The following is a 15,096-nucleotide window of genomic DNA, read 5'->3' as shown; positions in this document are numbered from 1 at the left end:
GGATTGTAGCTTTAACTTTTTATAGAAAAACTGGCAGAATGGGGTGACAATTCATCTAGTTCACTGATGCAATAAGAAATCACCTGTTATGATCTAGGAAGAAGTGATGGCAGAAGAAAGTACTGATGGAGAGGTAGAAACTCAAGTTTATAATCAGGATTCTCAAGATTCCATTGGAGAAGTGAGTAAAAAATAAAATTACTAAATAAATTGAATTTAATAGAGTTGACTTTAACCTTTTGAAACACTATTGGGATTTTTTAAGTTTATTTTGTTTTTTGAGGCAGGCTTTTACTACGGCAGACAGTTCTGCCTCAGAGCTGGAATTGCAGGCATGCACTGCCATATCTGGCAACTTGCACTTTAAAAACTGGTCTTTAGTTTTTGTTTGTTCGTATTTTTTTAGTTGTGAAAGACCGGGTTCTCTGTAGCTCTCTGGCTGTCATGGAACTAGCTCTGTAGACCATGCTGGCCTCAAACTCAGAGGTCTTCCTGCCTCTTGGCTCCCAAGTGCTAGGATTAAAAGTGTGCCACCATGTCCAGCAAAACTGGTCTTCTATTTTTAATGAAATATGCTAGAACCAATGCAATTTCTATGTTGTTTTTCTCCTGTAAGTATGCTGTACACAAACTAACATGTAAGAATGTTTCTGTTCATATGCAATAAAGATTTTTCCAAGCAAAGTGTTATTTTCAGTAAATATTGCTCTATCACTAGGTTCCTGCCTAAATCTACCTGTTAGAAACTGTGTGCCTAAGTGTACTTTTAGCTTTAATTGCTTTACTTATGAGAAAATTATTACATTTTAAGGATTGTAGGGTGTCTAAACTCTTTCTTGCACTCAGGAGATTATATGCCATTAATATTAACACAGTAATCCTTCACTTATTACTGTAGTGTTAAGAAATTTGCATTTATTAACATAATTGTTAGGACAGCCCTACTTTATAGGTAAAAACTAATGCCAAGGTAAGTTGTAGGACAAGGTTCATACAGCTTTGGACTTGGGAATTGAACTCATGCTGTAGTTCCCATCTGTCTGCTTAAACTTGAAAAAGTACTTTCTCTCTCAATAAACTTTCAGGGTCATGTAGATTAATTGCCAGTTTAGTTTATGAGATGCATTAATGTTTTAAGTTAATTTTTCTCTGATTTACAAATGTAAAACCATGCCTATGTTATGTGTACTATATAATACTGTAGATGGCATCTCCTTCTATTTTGGACTATCATATCTAAAGGAACTAGAAATATGAAATAAAATATAGGTTTCTACTTTATAGAAACCCTTTTAATTACACTATAATTCACTCAGTTTTTCCCCAATGTGGTATATATAATTTTTCATGAATTTCTTTAGTTCATAGGTGCTTTTGGTTTATATGAAAAATAGATTTTTACAGAGTGCTGAAGCCAAAAAGTACATTTTTAATTAAATGTCAGAAATTTTTATTAAATGCAAGTTTATTTTGATAAGGAACAGAATGTGGAAAATAATTGAGCAAAGAATTATTTTAGTATCTAGCACATGCTGATACTAAAGTCAACTGAGTATCCCTTATCCAAAATACTTAACTGCCAACAGCATTTTATACAGGCTTTGGGGTATTTGTGTAGAGACCACCTGAGAGCATCATTTTAGATTGTTGTCCTGTCACTCCTTAATGCCATTTGTGTTTCTTCAAGTGTAGAGTGAGGCTGTAGTTCTTACAAGGAATGATGTGCTAAATACTTAGCGTGCCTTGGCTTGCTTACTGAGCAGAGGCCTCCTCGCTCCCCAGTTCTTGTCCTGCTCATTTTGAGAGGATGGTCTGAGTGCAGCCCTTTGCTCTATGCTAGCCTTGACAACATTTAGACCGAAAGATGTGACTGCCTTTAATTGCCTTCCATTTTTAATTTTATACATTTTAATTAAAATAATTGCATCACTCTCATCATCCCTCTCCTTTCTTTAGTCCTTCCCAAGTCTCCTCCCTCCAACTCCTTCCATGCGCCCCCCTCCAGTCTCAAATTGACAGCCTCTTCCCAGGTTATCATTATTACACGTATGTATGCATGCATGCATACATGTACAAATATATAAATACAATGTGAGACCCATTTTGGGGTTTTTTTGTGTTTATATTGCTTCAGGGTTTTTGTGTGTATTGGACAACCAGTTGTGGGCTCATCCTGGGATAGGCTAATTCTCCCTCTCTCAGCAGTCATCAGTGCTTGTAATTTCTTGTCCAATATGTGTGACCCCATGAGATATTCTTTCTTTCTTTATTTATTTATTTGCTTGTTTATTGTAATAAATGTCTACTCCATACATAAGTCCCTCCCCCTCTACCACCCACTTCTTTCAAGTGTTATGCCAGTGCTCAAAAAGCTTCAGGGTTTGGGATTTCAAGTTGGGGATAGTCAACTTACATGTGTATTGCAGTGTTTCAAGGAATAATCAGTGTGATTGGGAGTAAAGTTGGTTGTTTGGGTTTTTTGTTTTGTTTTGTTTTCAAAACAATAGAAATATTTTACTTTATTCAGTATGTGTCCAGATTATTTCTAATTTGTGTAAAAACCCCTTTCTAACTTTTAAAGGGAGTTACCCAGGGAGATTATACACCTATGGAAGACAGTGAAGAGACTTCACAATCTCTACAAATCGATCTTGGACCACTTCAGTCAGATCAGCAAACCACTTCTTCCCAGGATGGTCAAGGCAAAGGAGATGATGTAATTGTAATTGACAGTGATGATGAAGATGACGATGAAGAAAATGATGGAGAACATGAAGTGAGTTTAGTATTGAAAAACTCCAGTGTTCATGAGTTTTCCTTCTCTCATTTTCAGTGCATTGTGCGTTTTGACCTTGAGCTCTGTCTTCTCCCCTCTGCCCCAGTGCAGGTGTCAATTACAGTGCTTTAAGCCCTTGGTGCTTCTAATATATCAACTAGTGAGTTGTCATTCCCAGTCAATTTCAGTCATGTTAAGTTTTTCTTTTGTACTGATTAGTTCAAGACTTGACATGTATTAAAAATAGTCAAAGAACCAATGATAGATAATCTGTTTTTTAAACTTTTTGTTTAACTTGCTTTGGAGGAATTACTTTGCTACTTACTAGAGGTAGGATTTTGGTGCATAGCCCAGGACTTCTTTTAGAAGTCCAAATTCTTCTGCTTTGGTCTCCTGAGTGCTGGGATTATTGAAACATATGGTCTGCCCAGCTTGTTTGTTTCATAAGCAGTTGCCATGCCATTTAGAATTTGTTTCAAGTTTCATCTTCAGTCTTAGTAAAATATTAATGGTTATATGGTTCTAATGATACATGCTGTTGTTTCTGAAGATAAAAAGTAGTAGGAGTTAGTAGTTGGTTTGTTTGTTTATTTTCCCTTTTGGCATCGTGTACCCATTTCCAAAGTAATTAGGTCATCACCCATATCAAGTGAGTTTTAGGTAAAATTTGGTTATTTTTTTAGTTTAGGATTTAATTCTGTATTGGTGGTTTCTTACTTTAGATACTTTTGTTGATAAAGCATATTTTTAAAACTAGTGTGGTTTGATTTTATTCTTTAATTCTACTCATGTTTGGATATAAATAATATGAACCTCTTGACACTTGGTAGACTATTACATTTGCACAATCTCATAGAAACAGAGTTCAGAGTCCATCACTTTAATTAATTCCATAAAATGTTACAGTTTTTTTTTCTCCCTGCTGTGAAACTAACCCATACAACTCTTGAAACATGTCTATATCCTAATCAATAATAAGTCATTTAAAGGAGGTGTTAGGATGTGCAAAATGAGTGGACCTACACTTTATTCACACTTGGACTTTTTCTTCCAGGATTATGAAGAAGATGAAGATGATGATGATGATGATGAAGATGACACGGGGATGGGAGATGAGGGTGAAGATAGTAATGAAGGAACTGGTAGTGCAGATGGTAATGATGGATATGAAGCTGATGATGCTGAGGTAACTGGTTAGAATTGTGACTGTTTCCTTAAAAGCTGTGCTTAGAAAGCTTGCTGTTTTCCTGTGATAGAGAAAAGCTTGTGTTACCAGGATAATAAAAGTCTTTATACCGTTGGAGTTTTGTTTGTTTGGCTTGCTTGGTTTGGTTTTCCTCTGGTTTGTTTGCTTATAATCAATTGGTGTGGCTTTCTCCTTAAGCTTTCAGTTGATTTGCTTCAGTCATTACATTTTGTTCTTAGGGTGGTGATGGGACTGATCCAGGTACAGAAACAGAAGAAAGTATGGGCGGAGCTGAAAGTAATCAGAGAGCTGCTGATTCTCAAAACAATGGTAAGATGATTAGTTTTTTAATAGAATATTCCTGGTAATAGTTTCCAAGGTAGAATTGTACTTTAGATGTAATACAACTCAAGTAAATTAGTAATAGAATAGGGCCTTAATAATAGAAACTTATAATTTTCTACCCTCATGATATCATTATTATACTGTTTGTCTACCTCATTGAACTACCATAAGAGTCAAACATCTTGAAATCTCTAATGTAGCACAGAGCCTTTACTGCCTGATATAATTAAAGTAAGGATGGGTAGTAGCTCACAGACAGAAGAGTTCAGTCCAAACAAATATTTTAAAATGTATATGTAGATGTATGTCTTTAGATATTAACATTGAAAAAATTAATTTTTTAGGAAGAGATATTCTTAGCTATTTTTCCCAAATATTCCACATACAATACATGTTCTATAAGGTTTCTTTTGGGGGAAGAGTTATTTTTGTAGTCAAGCAAAGTTAAGTCTAGTAGTCTGAGTAGAGTTAAGATTATAGTTGAATTTGGCCCATTTTCCAGTTAGTTACGGGACTGAAGAGATGGCTCAGTAATTAAGAGCACTGATTGCCCTTGAAAAGACATGAGGTTCAGATCCCAGCACTCAACAGGGGGCTCACAGTAACTCCACTTCCAGGGGAATCTGACACCCTCTTCTAGTCTCCATGGACACCAGGCATGCATGTGGTGCACAGACATGCTTGCAGGCACATGAAATAAAAATAATTTCTCTTTCTTAAGTTACTCCTCTTGTGACTATCTTCACTTGTCCCGAATTCTTAAAATTAAGTTTAAGTTAATAATCTGAATCACAAAGGGTAAAACAATTTAAATACCTCATAAATACCAATTGTCAAGACCAGGTTCTGATTCTAGATCAGATATAAACTATTAATTCTATGGTATCCTACTTTCCGTAGTGGAAGACAGCAGATCTAGACAGCTGAGTGAGTAAAAATTGAAATTTGAAGTTTAGGAGAACTAAAGTATAAATGTAGCACTAGGTGAGGCTTTTTCTTAGTCTTCTTGATTGATTGACATGCTGTCTCTAGAAAGTTAAGTAGTTTGTACACTTATTAAGACTAATACTGGGCTGGAGAGATGATTCAGTGGTTAAGGGCACATACTGCTCTTCCAATGGACCTGAGTTTGGTTCCTATCCACCTGTAACTCGTGCTCCAGAAGATCCAATGCTCTCTTCTTTCTTCCATAGACACATACATGAACATACACAGACACACATGAGCATATAAACATTGAGAAAAGATAGCATAAGCCAAAATTTATTAAATATTTGCTTTATCATATGTTAGACTAAGTGCTTAAGTCCATTTGAGTTTTGAAGAGAGTGCATTTACTTGCATGTTGTTTGCTGGTTAATGACCCTGATTGAGGCATAGAGATATATGCCTATAATCCCAGCACTTGGGAGATAGGGGGACCAGGAGTTAAAGGCCAGCCTACTACATAAGAAGTGTGAAGACAGCCTGAACTCTGAGACCCTGTCTCAAATCCTTCAAGAAAAACAAGTTTAAGGCCATGTAACTTTAGTGTGGACCTGGTTTCCAAACTGAAATCTTCTTCCATAGGCGAAGGAAGTACAAGTGCAGCAGAATCATCTTTCTCTCAGGAGGTTGCTCGAGAACAGCAGCCCACATCAGCATCTGAGAGACAGACCCCACGAGCACCCCAATCACCAAGGCGCCCACCACATCCTCTTCCCCCACGCCTGACCATTCACGCTCCACCTCAGGAGTTGGGACCACCAGTTCAGGTATTACAAAGGCACCTTTTAAAATGAGACTTTGCCATTAGACAGACCCCTTCCCCTCCCTCCAGATGTTACATGAATTTTTAATGTTTTGGCATGCTGTAGGATTTTATTTTTAACAAAACTAATACCACTTTCTTTAAAATGTAGCGGTTTACATTCACAAATGAGTTGACATTTGGAAACGTGTGTGTGTGTATGTTATTACAGCCATAACAAATAAATTTCTGGTTGCTATTATAGGCTTAAAATTTCTTTCTTAGATTTTAATTAATATGTTATACAGTTTGCTGGCTTAGTAACATTTGTTTTGAACATTTAATTCCTCCTGTAAGGTACACAGATTTTTTAAATTATTGTTCTATTTAACTTTTTCAAATTTATAATTAAATATTTCCACTTAGTTAACTAATAGCCCTGTATCTTGAGCATGGAGTAGGCTTGGCTGTGTCAGAAGCTCTTACAGAATATGGCAGGGGACACACAAAGGTTCCATTAAACTAGCCTGGGTTTTACTCCTGACATGGAGAATATATTGAGAACCTTTACATAAAAATCAAACTAAAAGTAGTGGAAATCAGGCTCATACCTTTAATCCCAGCACTCAGGAGGCAGAGGCAGGTGATTAATCTTAGAATTCCAGGATTGCCAGGGCTACACAGAGAAACCCTATCACACACACAAAAAAAGAAAATAGTAGTGGAAATTACTTCATACAAAGCCTAAAGGGATCATTTGTGGGTGTCACAAAGCATTCAGTCTGTTGATTCAAGATTGTCTTCACTGTGAAGTAATAAGCCAGTTGCTATATATAAGCTATGGTGAAAAACCTCACTTGCTAACACCTAACCAAAGAGACAGGGACTGAGTGTATATTCATATACATGTTTGAATTAAATATTATTAGCATGCCTTCTGGTTCATAAATATCTTTGTTAGTATAATTTAAAATGTATCATTGATATTTCTAACAGTTAAAAATTAACAATTTAGAAATGTCCTGTTAATTACAAATCCTTTACAATTAGTTGTTTCATTGCCAGATTAATAAACTGTTTTGGGTGTTTTGTTTTATTGCCTAATTCTTTAAAACAAATGTAATTCCTTCTCTAACACAGAGAATTCAGATGACCCGGAGGCAGTCTGTAGGGCGTGGACTTCAGTTGACTCCTGGAATAGGTGGTATGGTTAGTATCTAGCCGTCATGTGTGCATTTAATCTACCTGTTCACAGTTAGCCTGTTAAGGCCTGCATTCTGTCTGTTTCAGCAACAACACTTCTTTGATGACGAAGATAGAACAGTTCCGAGTACCCCAACTCTTGTGGTGCCACATCGCACTGATGGGTTTGCTGAAGCTATTCAGTAGGTTGATGAAGTGGGAATGTTGGTGACTCATCATCTGCTTTCTGTTTACCTCATAAATTGATTTTTTTCGGATGTGTTATTTGTAGAGTCCTACCCTACTGTCCAGTAATCTGCCCATGGAATAGGAGGCTGGTGAGAAAGTAGTGTTGAGGAAGTTAATGTGGGATGACTGAAGTCCATCTTCTTCTAGGAAGAAAGCATGACAGTGCTTAAGAACGTGGTCTCTACAGTCAGAGTGCTGTGCTTGAGACCTGTCTCTGGGACTTCCTCACAAGAGCAGATCCCTTGCTGTCCCTTCTTCCGAGTAACCTCATCTTACTAACATTATTTCAGTTTGTGTTTACATACTGCCTGACACACAGTAAGTGCTGTATGGCTGCTGGTAGAGGTGTTTGTCATTACGGTGGTCTTGATAGTATATTGTGAAAGCTTAGGATCTAAGTAACAAGCTGTTACCTAACTGTCTAGCAGAGTGACAGTGTAGGTGATCTTTGTTAATACAAATGGAGAAATTATCCCAACTAATAATGAGGGAGGACATTGAATCTTACAAATCCTAATGGTTGCTTAGCATTTCTGTACATTAGTTAACCCTTATAACTATGAGGATAAATGCTGTTGTTGCCTATGAGCACTACCTTAATACATTCCACTCCACAGACCCCAGTTTCACCAACTTAAGCACCAGGTCTCCAGTATAAGCCTATTATGAAGAAATTTGGAGTTTAAATAGTTGTGAACCTTGAGATTTGGGGTCAAATAAACAGCCTCGAAATTAGAAGCGTAGTACAGGAGTGCTCAAGATTCTTAGAATGGGGCTGGAGAGATGGTTCAGCAGTTAAGAACAGTGGCTGCTCTTCCAGAGGTCCTGAGTTCAATTCCCACCAACCACATGGTGGCTCAACAACCATCCATAGTAAGATCTGGTGCCTTCTCCTGGCATACAGGTATACATGTAGGAGGAACCACTGTATACATAATAAGTAAATAAATCTTTAAAAAATGATTCTTAGATCAACTGTATGGAGACACATTTGAAAACCAACCTGAAGAAAAGGCTTTAGCTAAACGTATACTTTTGAATAAAAATGAAAATTGACTTAGATAATTTATAATCCATAAGCAAATATAATTATGGGTAACTAAGAAAAGAGAGGGAAAGAAATGAGGCTATGTTTTATGTTCTGAACAGGTAATGGAATAGTTGTTAGGATACAGGGAGAAAGTAATTAATCTAGTTATCTAATGCTAGGGTTTTTCTAAATCTTAGAGCTAGATTTTGAACCTACAATAGGCCAGAAACTAACTTATTTTATATTACTAAACAATGAAAACTGGAATTAAAAACAAAAAACTTGTTTGTTGGTTTGCTTGTTTCTTGTTGCATGTGTCTGTGTTTCAGTCGAGTTAAAAAAAATCAACATAGTTCAGGGAAGCTAAACAATAAATAAATCACAAATTGTTCATATTGTTAAATTCAATGATGATTTTTTTTTTACAAGAAACCCTTTACTGACATCATTTTCATTGTTTCCCTGCTTATTGGCGGTTTTTGTTTGTTTCCTTTCATGGTTTAAACAGGCAGCACTAAATTTCCCATTAAACTAGTTTTCCTCCATTTAGTTCTCCACAGGTTGCTGGTGTTCCTAGATTCCGATTTGGGCCACCTGAAGACATGCCACAGACGAGTTCCAGTCACTCTGATCTTGGCCAACTTGCTTCTCAAGGAGGTAAAATAACCAAATAAGCCTGAGATTTCTTAAATGTGTGAATTGACTAGAAGTCATAATATGCTATGACTTCCTTTAAGTTGCTATAATATGGTCCCTGTCCTAATTTAAAAAGCCACCAATTTGGCCTTGCTGTACATTGTGTTTTCTAATCTCATCAGCAAAGTTCTAGCTCCTTTAGCCTAAAGACTGGTTTTTATATTTATGTATTATCTAAATTACTGTTCTATTGCTGTAATGAAACACCATGACCAAGGCAACTTATAAAAAGGATTTAATTGGGGACTTGCTTATAGTTTCAGAGGGTTTGTCCCTTATCATCATGGCAAGGAGCATGATGGCAGACAGGCATGCAGTTGGGACAGTAGCTGAGAGCTTTACATCATGATCCACAAGCAGGAAGAGAGAGACACTGGGGTTTGCACAGGCTTTTGAGACCTGAGAGCCCCCCCAGTATCTCCTCACAAGGCCATGCCTCCTCCAACAAGGCTATACCTCCTAATGGTTCTAAAACAGTTCAGCTAACTAGAGACCAAATATTCAAACATGTGAGCCTTTGGGAGCCATTCTCATTCAAACCACCACGTATATCTTCAAAGATATGTTGAACCAATAAATATACTAAGAATTATTAGCTGTTTTAGGTTTAGGAGTACAATGTAACTTTGTTTACACCATGAGGGCTGTGGCATACCTAATTAAATATATGACTAATTAGACTGTCCTTATTAACATTTGTTTTAAAAAATAAAGTATGTGATATAAAATTAAATGACCCCAAAATTAAGTAGTAGAGGTTGATGATAACCTGTATATGAATTATGGTGTTTGTGGAATTAATTACCATTTAGTCTACTTGTGAAATTTGGCATGGTTCTGGGAAATTTAAGTTTCACTAGCAGAAAGAATTAGTTACCTTGGCAGTTAGGTGAGGAATAGATTTCAACACAGTACTTGTTTATAGTTCAATGCTATAAAATTAGCTTGTTTTAAACTGTTAACTGTAGGGGAAGCTGTAGCCACGCCTACTTAGGGGCTGGCTACAGGTGTGCCTGACCACGCTTGTGAGTTCTACCTGACTCCGTATTGGTAATTTCCCACTATAGTTAACCAAACCATTTGTGTGTGTGTGCAATTAATATGTTCTAATGAGAGTAGAAAAGAGACAGTTTTGCTAATTATATGGGGTACTTTAATTAATGTTAAAGAGTTTAAAAGAAGTGTTGAATATGTATTGAGGTTGATTTTTGCTTGATGGAGCAACTAAATTATGAGCTTCAAGAAAATTGTACACTTTGTGCTAATTGTTTTCCTTGTCGTTTTAATGTTCTTTTAGTCATCCATTGATACAATTGTCTCTAGGTTTGGGAATGTATGAAACACCCCTCTTTCTGGCTCATGAGGAAGAGTCTGGCGGCCGCAGTGTTCCCACTACACCTCTCCAAGTAGCAGCCCCAGGTTGGTGCCAGACAAATGAGGACATTTTATTTTATTGGTGACACAGAACCCCATTGAACCTATTGTGGCTCAAAATTAATGAACCACAAAAGTAAATGTGTCTATTCTCTTTTCTTTGTAAGTGACTGTGTTTACTGAGAGTACCACGTCTGATGCCTCAGAACATGCCTCTCAGTCTGTTCCGATGGTGACAACATCCACAGGCACTTTATCCACGACAAATGAATCAGCAACAGGTGACGATGGAGATGAAGTATTTGTGGAGGCAGAGTCTGAAGGGTATGAGTTTATTGTATGGTTTTTGTATGTTGTCATAATTGTTTGCTTTAGCAAGCAAATATGTAAGAGTCTGTTCTCAATGGTACCCTACTCTGTGGATAAGCCAAAGCCTATGTTTGGAAAATCTACCTTGCATTCAGAATCTGACCAGCTTCAGAATTTAGGGTTACTATGAGAGACAATTTTAAAAGGCATTATTGAAAAAATTTTCTCATTCTAAGGAAACAGAAATAACTTGTTAAAAGGAGCCCATGAAGAGTTAAGTTTCAAACTGGAATCTAATTCTTGTAAAATGGGAAGTTTGTACTGTTTAATGGTTAGAAACATTGCTGCTAGAACACAGGTTTTCTGCTTAGAGCTCAAGGACTCAATTTTTTTTGACACTGCTTCATAAGCCAGGTCTACTGGGTATGATAAGGTAAAAAAGCAGGTCTCTTTGTATTCTTTAACATTGGTACTTTTAATTTCAGGAAGGTTGTAAATCCCATTGAGAATACTAGCTGTCACTAATTCCATAGATATTTTCAGATCACTTTATATTTTCCTTCTAGCCTACACTGTATTCCTAAAATATATTACTTTCCATTGTAGAAAATAAGTCTAGAGCATTTTACCAATAATGTGCTTAGACTGTTCTACTGGTAGCCAGCTCAGGTGAGAATTGAAACCTTAACACAACTATTTACACCTCCCCATCTTAAAACTTTGGGTCTCGGGTAAGTTGTTACCAGTAATTGTACTAATGTTTGCAGATAATAAAGAGGAGAGATAAGAACAGATTTGGGTTTTAAAAACAATATACCCTCATGTGCTTCTTAAAGGGAGAAAGATGAAAATATAGCCACTGAGCCAGGTACTCTCATACCCATAACTTGTTACTCATGGTAACTTACTGATTTTTTTTTTTTTTTCCAACTTACTGATCTTCTGGGGCAGTTGTAAATAACTTGCCTTCCAAGAATATTGTTTGGGAGTTTATCAAAGTGTAAAGTATTCCCTGAGAGTGTCAGGAATCTAAACATCCTTGTCAAATGGAAAAGGAGGGCTGCTGTTTTACAGTGGGAAAAACAAAAAGTAAAATAGGAGGATATCTTAGTAAGAAAGGTGAAGAGAAAACAACTTGAATCCTCACCCCCACCCCCTGTTCTGCCTTCAAAGAAAGAAAATCTTGACAGCCTAATTTTTAGCTAAAAATAGAACTCTGAAACTACTTACAAAATACATCAAAAAGAACTTGGGAACATTTGGGATACATTCTAGAATCAGTTTTACATTTTCTAATCAATGTGTATTTTCTTAGTATTAGTTCAGAGGCGGGCCTAGAAATTGATAGCCAGCAGGAAGAGGAGCCTGTGCAAGCATCTGATGAATCTGATCTCCCCTCAACCAGCCAGGACCCTCCTTCCAGTTCTTCTGTGGGTAAGGACTGTGCCCATGCATCCTACATTCATCTCTACCAGAAGAGTAGTTCACTTACATTTCATCCAGATAACTGGTGTCAGCACAGCTCCTGTAAAATGTTTGGGTCTCTTAGCTGTGCTACTTACATTCTGGTTTCTTCTCAGATCATTTTAATTGTTCACCTGTCTGAAGGTGCTGCTTGAATGGGAGGGGGCTGTTGTACTGGGAAGGAATCAGAGGAATGTTTCCCCAGCTCTCCTGTTTGAACCAGTGCAGCTTTGATCTGGACGGTTAGGACTCCATTTACTTCAAAACTATGTTTGAAATGTACTGATGTAAAGAGTTGTCTTCAAGTTTTTTTAATTTAACTTTGGAAAGATTATTTCTTTCCTATAATAAGATACTTCTATGGGCTTTTTTTTTAAAAAAATAATGGCATCTTTTGTGCATTAACTGTGTTTCAGGCTATTCTCAAGCCTTTTATATATATTATTTGGTTCTCACAACAACCTAATTTTCTAGGGATCCATTCCCATATTTTAAGTATGAGGACTAAAGCATAGAAAGGTTAGATTACTTCACAAGGTCACGTAGCAAATACACTGTAGGCCAGCATGCAAGTTTTGCTCTAGAAACTCCACTCAGTAAAATTTCATGGTAGGCTTTTTATCTTAGAATGCATAAGGCAATTCACCTTCAGTTTTGAAGAAATGGAATACTCTATCATCCACTCTGAATATTACTATTTTCATTTATGATGGTTATTCTGAAATTTCTATGGAACAGTCATATGTTGTGACAGACTTGCTTTATTGTGTTTTACAATCACATAATTTTGCTGACCCCAGATTTCTTCCTAGCCCTCTTAGTTGCTTTTCTGACAATTGGCTTACATCTCTAGATTCAGCTCCTATACTCATATTTCATCAGCTAGCCACTTTACTTAACCACATTTCATACTGAATTGTATAGTCAGAATTGCAAGTAATATATGTAAATTGTAACTCTCAGCTTTATGACAGAAGGATCAGAAATTTTAAGTGTAATTATTAGTTCTGTTCATGTTCTCTGAGAATTGTCCTTCCTTGATAGTAGAAGTAATACCAATTACCAAACTAGCCCTTTCGTGAGAAAATGTGGTTGGTTGTTAACTAGAAAATAGAATGTCTTTACACTGATTTCATTCTCTGTCTGACTGGGTACTCATTCAGGAAATTTGAATGTCTAATACAGCAGGGAATTTTACAGGAAGTGTGGCCAAGACACTAACATTTGGAAAGGGATCAAAGCTATGTACTTGTATAAAGTCCCATAAGCCAAATGGGTTGTGTCTAAGACATTCAAAGTCAGCAAGGAGGTCATTGTGACTGGAGCAGAATGAGGACTGAGACTGGGGAGCATGTGAGAGGAGTGATGAAGGAGTAATCAGGTCAATCTTCATAATTGTTCTGAGTTTCATAGAGATAGAACACAGCTGAAATTCTTTACATAGATTAATGACATGCTGCAGTCGGTTTAGCCATGGTACAAAAGAGACTAAACTCTAGTGAACAAAAACAGCCAAATTTGGAAGCTTCATGCACAATAATGACAATGACTTGGATACTGTATAGCTGTGTGGTTGTGGTGAGTTTGTTTAAATTTGAGCTGGCAGGATTTGCCAGTGATTAGATTTGAAGTATTAGATAAAACTACAAGTCAGATATGTTATAATATCCTGTCTTCTCTGGGACCTGATGCTTTGTCACCATAATAGTCCCCTATCCCTGGAACTATGGCTATACCTGAGTAGTTGCCTTAAATAAAAAGCTCCTAAAGTAGTTTTGAGTGGTTGAATAAATAACTTCTAGTGCTTTTCTCCAGATAGATTTTTTGATACTGTGTTTTGGGTTTTTGTTTTGTTTTTACTTTATATTGAAACCATTTTGTGTGTGTGCTTGTGTGATTGTTTAGTTTCCCTCTCGTTAGAAGCAAGCTTGAATATTAAAACAACAGGCACATGTGAATTTGTCTGTGTGTTGATCTAGTAATTGCAGCTGCTTTGTTGGCTAACTTGCTTTTCTTACATCGTAATGCTTTCTTAGATACTAGCAGTAGTCAGCCAAAGCCTTTCAGACGAGTAAGACTTCAGACAACATTGAGACAAGGTGTTCGTGGTCGCCAGTTTAACAGACAGAGAGGTAAGTTTCTGACATTGCTATGTGGAATAAAAACGTGCAGAAGTTTCTAAAGTAAATGGTAAGGATTGATTGCTTCATAATTACATGTTGATAATGTGATACTTAACAACCAGAAAGCTTCTTTTAGGCGGTTTATTTGTCACAGTTACAAAATGTGATTTTGCATACAATTGGTATCTTGTAACTGGATCCAAAGAAAGCTTTAGAAAATATAATGTGATAGCATGCTGTGTATTCATTATACTAGCTCTGCCTATATTCTTGTGATGTTAAGTACTCTTTTGTGCATGGGAAGTTTTGTGGCTGTTGTAGCTAGTGAAGAAATACAAGATTTTAGTACTTCCATATCTTAGATATTTCTACAGATATGAATGATTGCCTCTTATTATTTCTTTCTACAGGTGTAAGCCATGCAATGGGAGGAAGAGGAGGAATAAATAGAGGGAATATTAATTAAGTGATCTGTAAACTATAATAACACCTGTGAATAAGATTGGCAAATCTGTTTTAATATAATGATTGTCAAGTTGAGAAGTGTTTTGTATTTAAATAGGTATGCTCATTTCAACATTCTTTATTAATAAAATGTATTTCAATGTCAAAATTTATCATTGTTTTCTTCAT

The 15,096-nt window shown here is 36.5% G+C and overlaps 1 protein-coding gene across 1 annotated transcript in view; it reads left to right on the top strand.

Moving 5' to 3' along the window:
* Tpr (translocated promoter region, nuclear basket protein) overlaps positions 1–15,080 on the top strand; it is a 58,173-nt gene extending 43,093 nt beyond the window's left edge. The window contains exons 40-52 of the mRNA XM_027417406.2: positions 98–181; positions 2,582–2,776; positions 3,831–3,962; positions 4,202–4,292; positions 5,877–6,061; positions 7,177–7,245; positions 7,327–7,421; positions 9,048–9,154; positions 10,517–10,612; positions 10,735–10,891; positions 12,192–12,310; positions 14,377–14,472; positions 14,874–15,080. Of these exons, the coding sequence (XP_027273207.1) occupies positions 98–181; positions 2,582–2,776; positions 3,831–3,962; positions 4,202–4,292; positions 5,877–6,061; positions 7,177–7,245; positions 7,327–7,421; positions 9,048–9,154; positions 10,517–10,612; positions 10,735–10,891; positions 12,192–12,310; positions 14,377–14,472; positions 14,874–14,929 (1,482 nt within the window). The 3' untranslated portion in view covers positions 14,930–15,080. The remainder of the gene's footprint in view (positions 1–97; positions 182–2,581; positions 2,777–3,830; positions 3,963–4,201; positions 4,293–5,876; positions 6,062–7,176; positions 7,246–7,326; positions 7,422–9,047; positions 9,155–10,516; positions 10,613–10,734; positions 10,892–12,191; positions 12,311–14,376; positions 14,473–14,873) is intronic.
* The last annotated feature ends 16 nt before the right edge of the window (positions 15,081–15,096 follow it).

Source organism: Cricetulus griseus, chromosome 5 (genome assembly GCF_003668045.3).
Source record: "Cricetulus griseus strain 17A/GY chromosome 5, alternate assembly CriGri-PICRH-1.0, whole genome shotgun sequence".
In the NCBI taxonomy this organism is placed as follows: Eukaryota; Metazoa; Chordata; class Mammalia; order Rodentia; family Cricetidae; genus Cricetulus; species Cricetulus griseus.
This window is presented reverse-complemented; position numbering and strand designations above follow the sequence as displayed.